At 47.7% G+C, this 6,000-nt stretch overlaps 1 protein-coding gene across 1 annotated transcript; it reads right to left on the bottom strand.

Moving 5' to 3' along the window:
- Positions 1-4,486: 4,486 nt before the first annotated feature.
- Positions 4,487-5,268, bottom strand: LOC120656570 (putative ripening-related protein 2). Its single transcript, XM_039934695.1, has one exon. The coding sequence runs from the start codon at positions 5,240-5,242 to the stop codon at positions 4,670-4,672; it is 573 nt and encodes a 190-aa protein (XP_039790629.1). The 5' UTR covers positions 5,243-5,268; the 3' UTR covers positions 4,487-4,669.
- Between the last annotated feature and the right edge of the window lie 732 nt (positions 5,269-6,000).

The following is a 6,000-nucleotide window of genomic DNA, read 5'->3' as shown; positions in this document are numbered from 1 at the left end:
TGTTCATGCGGGCGTTTGACAGCATACAACGAGCCTTCGAGATAATGGTCCTGTTCATGCGCTCGGCAAAACCATTCTATTGCAGAGTGTATGGGATGGTGTGATGCCTAACAATGCCTTCTTTTTTACAATTATCATCAAAAGCATCTGAACAGAACTATCCACCATTATCAGTCCGAAGCACTTTGACATTCTTCTCAGTTTGCATTTCTATCATGACTTTCCACTCTGTAAAAGCAGCATAAGTATCATCTTTGTTTTTCAGAAAATAAGACCAGACTCTTCTAGAGTAATCATCAATAATGGTAAGCATATAACGAGCACCACCATATGAAGGCTTACGAGAAGAACTCCATAAATAAGCATGAACATAATCAAGTGTACATTTTGTGGTATGAACAGAGGTATTGAATTTGACCCTCTTATGCTTACCAAATACACAATGCTCACAGAACTTCTTGCCACTCAGAATGTAGCCATCTAGCAGGTTTCTCTTCATCAATTCTGCCATACCAAGTTCACTCATGTGTCCAAGATGCATATGCCAAAGCTCAGTCTTACTAGGTTCAGCTTTAGTAACAGTACCAGCAGAAATAGAACCATGCAAAGTACAACCTTTGAGAACATATAAATTTGAAGGATTGAGATCACCCAGCAAACATACAAGAGAACTTTTAGATACCTTCACAACTCCACCTGAACCGGTGTATTTGAGTCCTTTATCAATTGTGCTCAACGAGCTCAGATTTCTTTTCATCCCTGGTATGTGCCTCACATTCTTCAATGTGCGAATCATGCCATCATGGATCTTGATCTGAACAGAGTCAACGCCAACAATTTCACACGGGTTATCATCTCCCATCCGCACAAAATCTCTGTTCTGCAAAGACTCATAGGAACTGAACCAATCTCTGTTAGTGCAGATATGAAAGGAACATGCAGAATCAAGTACCCACTCATCATGACCGTTCGGCGTGGGCCTCCGCTCCGTCGGAAGTTGGTCTTTTTCTTGTACAAAATTTGGATCACAATATAACAGCGAACTGGCGAGCGACGACGGCCGTACCTGCATCGTGGGCCCTGCGGTGGCGGCGTGGCCATCAGGAATGGCAAGGATGTCGGCGGAGACTGTCCTGTGTGAGGCACAGTGGCAGTGCTCCGATCGATGCAAAGGTGCGAGACCAGCTCGAGCTCGAGCGAGCAAGAGGCAGACGTGAAGGTCTTCCTGGACACGCCGGAGCAAGATGTGTGGGTCGACCAGAGTTGCAAGGGCGCCGACCACCGCGACACCGTGTGCCAGCGCCGTTTGGCGTGTTTTTTATTTTTTAAATTGGTTTCTAAGGGCGGGTGAGGGGTCACCCGCCTCTACAAATTGGTTTCCAGGGGTGGGTGAGGGGGTCACCCGCCTCTACAAATTGGTTTCCAGGGGCGGGTACCGCACCTGCCCCTGCAAACAACTATTTTTAGCTGAGGAAAGCAGGGGCGGGTGTGGTACCCGTCTCTAAAAATATATTTTTACCCGCCCCTACAAACTTTTTTTTGTAGTAGTGCCATAAGGCTTCCCACATGATCCACCATCCAAAATATGGATTCCATAATCCTAGGGGAAACATAGGCTCCAAGCCTAGGGATGGCAATGGGGACCCGCAACCCGATAACCCGTGGGTAAAAACCCTATTAGGGTGCGGGTATGGGCAGTTTTTGCCCCCACGGGCCTATGCTAACGGGTATTTTCCTCCCCCATCGGGTGAAGCGGGTGCGGGTACGTTCTTTCACACGCTAGACCCGTTACTCGATTGGGGCAGTCATTTTTAGTATGACATGTGGACCTAGCTTCCAAACCCTGTGTATATATATCTACCTAAAACCCTAACCTAAACTCCCCACCAGCCACCCCAATCCAAATCCCCCCACCCCTCCACCCAGCCGCCGCCGCTAGGGACTTTGGCCTCTGGATCTGGCACTCCGCTCCCTGCCCCACTTTGGCCTTCGCCACCCTTGCTGCCTTTAATGGTGTCGCTAGTTGGAGCCGGGAGCCCGAGCCCGCCACCGTCGAAAGAAGGGGCGCCGGGCTCCAGCTCGCCGACGGGCGTGTAACGCACGCCGCTGACACTCAACGCCCCGCCCCCCTTCGGCCCTCCCTATTCCAGCTCGACTGCTTAACACTTGAGGCTCGAGCCCGTGCCCGTGAATCACGCCCCCTGCTGGTGGTGGAGTTGGTGGTTGGAGCTGGCAGCTTGAGCCCACCACCGCCGAAAGAAGGAGCACCGAGCTCCAGCTCGCCGCTGTTACCGCTGTAAATCAAAGCTAGGGACTTCGTCTCGCGTTTGTTATGCGGGGGTGGGTCACCCAATGGGTACCCACTACGCATGCTGGTGACGGGTATGGGTAGAAATTGAGACCCGAGACGAGTCGCGGGTCGGGTGGTGGGGAATTTCAACCCTGGTGGGCGCGGGTACGTTCCCCTGCCCCCCACCGGGTTTCTCATCCGCAGCCATCCCTATCCAAGCCTCTGATATGCGTGGTGTGTGACTGAAGTGTGTTACTCTGTAGCATCTATAGTACATAGCAGAAATATTCACAAACATGTACGCAAATACGCATAAGTTTATTATACTAGCCTATCAACCCGTGCTTCCGCACAGGCTAATTAGAATTAATATAAAAATAAGACTTACAGTTAATAATTATCATTATCTATTTTACGTCCATTTCACATATTAAATACTAACACATACTCTAAAATACATATTAATTATTATCTAGTCGCAATAAATTTTATTTTGCATCATACCTCCATGTGTTAGATATATATTTAATTGAACCAATTGTTTGTGAATTGATATTCTTATATCTTTTATCGTACATGATTACATGGTGACACATATTATGGGTAATATTTTTATACTAATTTATTACAGTTCAATATTTTGATATAATTATATAATTTGGATTCAGATTTAGGGGTTATTTAATAATGATATAATTTGATAATTTATATACATGATTTAAGGGTTATTTGTATTATTTTTATAATATTATAGGTGAGTTTGGGTAATTTATCTGAAGATTATGATGTTATTTTAGATTTTTTTTAGAACGGAGGCTTCGATGGAACCTCCAATTAATAATAATAAGAATTTAGGTAGACATATGGTTTGTCGGAGCCGTGGAGGGAGTCACGCAATCATCCTCGACATGGCGAGCATGACCTGCCCTTGCGTACCACCGTTGTGGACGACCGCGCCACCACGTGTTCCTTCTAGTGGAACACGCCGTCGCATTTCGACGGGTCACCGCATTTCGTCGACACCGTTGAGCATCATGACGTTCTTGGTGCTCACAGTGGCCGGCCGCGAGGACGCGTATGTGGGGTAAGCCCGCTCGGCCTTGCAGCACTCGTCGCACGAGGGGACGCCCTTGCATTGATCAGCCGCAGTGTGCCGCTGGCTGGCACCTGTCTGTCGGCGAGTCCTCGCTGGTGGTGGTCGGCATCGTTGCTGCAACGGCCTGCCAAGGTGACTTGCAGGATGCCAACCAATGCAAGCACGTGACGTACAGCTTCTGCGGGTGGTCCACATCTTGTGCTTAGCTTGTTTTCTTACGAATTGTGACCAGCGAAGGTAAGAATGAAGCAAACATACCATAAGGAACTAAAGGCTAATCAATTGGAGACTAATCTATTTTCTAAGCCATCAAGGGGTGCACACGTTTTAGGTGGGAGAAACTGTGAAATGCAAAATGCATGATGGAAGAAAAAGAATGGATTTGTAGTGATAAGAACAAAGGAAATGGTGATTGGGTGAACTTGTACGGCTACTTGCTTGTTTGAGTTATTGGATGCTTAATATGTGTGTGTGTACATCGTACGCGCGCGCGCACACACACTAGTAGAAGTATATTGGGTTGGGGACCCTTAGCATCATGGGCCCTGGCGGTTGCCTCGGATGATTATACTACAGGGCCGGCCCTGGCCTTACGCTAAAATGGCTTCGTTGGTGAAACCAAGGCCGCTGAAGGGAAAAACTTGTTTCACCCGGCTTCTATTTTATTTTATCACTGACTTATAAACGGATTCATGCTATAGTACCTCGATTTGCGTGAAATGAAGCTAAAATAAGCCATATCAAATGGGCACAAAGTATGGGTCTAGGCGGTACGACAATGATAGATAAATGGGTTGAAGTGAAATCGGCCAAAAGCTAGAGAGGAAACTCGTGGTCGGGGCAATCCACCAATCAGCTTTATTTTTCTGAGGAAGTCCAATTGACCCTTATACCTCTGCCCAGCGAGTCCGATATGCTTCAATTAGACCAATGGTCTAAATTGATGAAATGAACAACGATAGGGCTCATGACATAAACTAGAAAGAAAATAGTCTATCAGCGTAGCAATTCGAGTGAAACAGAAATGTCCACAACTGAACACTAAACCTCTAGACATAATTTAAAAACCATCAGGAAGAAGAATCTCGCAGTTTAACAAGTTGAGTGAACAGGGTTTTCCCCATGCTTTGTTTATTCATTAAAACAGATTTGGTACAACATGACATTCAGGACACACAGAACACTCAAAACATTCACGAAGAACTCAAAAAACTGTAGTACACAGGTAGTTGTTTTAGTTCAAAGAAAGTGAGGATGCAGTCTGGCCAGAGATCAAGTACTCATCATGCGTCCGACCAAGTGATAGGGTAGTCGCCAACATCGTCACCGGTGATGTCCAACGCGTCCCACACGGACTGGGACGCGTCGACAATGTTGGGCTCACACGGCGGCTGGAAGGCATGTGGCTTGTCGCAGCCGTGCAGGCTGTCACACTCGTCCACTACCTTGGCGAGCACGGACCTACCCTTGGCGCTGATCCGTATGTTCTTGCCGCAACGCTTGCCCTTGGCATACCACCCCGTGGAGAGCGCCACCACGTGCTCTGTGTTCAGGTGGTACTTGTTATCGCACTCCGACGGGCCACCGCCATCACCACCCTCCTCAAAGTTGTTGAGCGTCATGACGGCCCTGGTGTTTCTGGTGACCGGTGGCGAGCACTGGTACTTCGGGTAGACGTGCCCGGGCTTGCAGCACTCCCCGCAGATGTGGCCCGTGCTCGGCCCCTCCAACGAGCCGCTCGGGCGGCACTTGGCAAAGAGGTGATGAGCTGCGATGGTGCCGGCGCAGAGGCTTGGGAAGGTGACGAGCAGGATGCCTGCCAGAGCAAGCACGAGGAGGCTGGCTGTTGAAGTCATTTTTGTGATTGTATTGTTGTAACTTGTGTGGGTGAGCTGGGGGCATTGATCCTGAGATCCCTGCCTATTTATAGGTAGGGAATGAGCAACGTCTGTCAATCTGAGCTAGTCCCGTGCATAGAATCGTCGTGTCGTGAGCAACGATGCTTGGAATTGGTAACTTCTCTATAGAGACGCAAGCCCGCAATTCTTTACTAGGCAAGCCCGCCATTCTTTACTTGATCGGAGTTCAGGTGGATTTTACCTTTGTAATTTTTCAGTCATATGCAGCATAGAATGGCTGAGCGCAAGCCTTTTTCAGTACCCTCCCCTCCGTGGCTCCGCCAGACATGCAACGAGCCAAGCGTACGGTCTGTTCCGTGCCGCGGTCAACCAGCATTGTAAGTTCGGGGAATGCGGACACGTCGGACGGAGAAACAAGTTTCGGCGCCGGCGGAGAGCGACCAGCCCATGAAATGAAAGGGCCAGTTGCCAACTGACCTCACTCTTTATGTAAGCATGGGATAATGGCTGATTAAGTACTCTAGTTAATTGTGTTATTACCAGTAATTGCTCATTAAGATTTTGAGGAGACATAATTATGTTATTACCATGTACTTGATTGCTTATAAGGATTTGGAGGAGATATTTAGCTACGTTGCCGCGTCAGGGCCGTCTCTAGAAATTTGAGCCCAGTGCGAAATTAAAATAGGCCCTAAAATAATTTTATCAAGATAATTACGTAACTTCAATTTATATTATTCCATACTATATTTATA

The sequence above is a fragment of the Panicum virgatum genome, chromosome 1N (assembly GCF_016808335.1).
Source record: "Panicum virgatum strain AP13 chromosome 1N, P.virgatum_v5, whole genome shotgun sequence".
Taxonomy (NCBI): domain Eukaryota; kingdom Viridiplantae; phylum Streptophyta; class Magnoliopsida; order Poales; family Poaceae; genus Panicum; species Panicum virgatum.
The sequence above is the reverse complement of the archived record's forward strand: the minus strand, read 5'-3'. Positions and strand labels throughout refer to the sequence as shown.

Coding starts and splice junctions, on each gene's coding strand:
- LOC120656570 (XM_039934695.1), bottom strand. CDS start 5,242: ATGACTTCAACAGCCAGCCTCCTCGTGCTTGCTCTGGCAGGCATCCTG.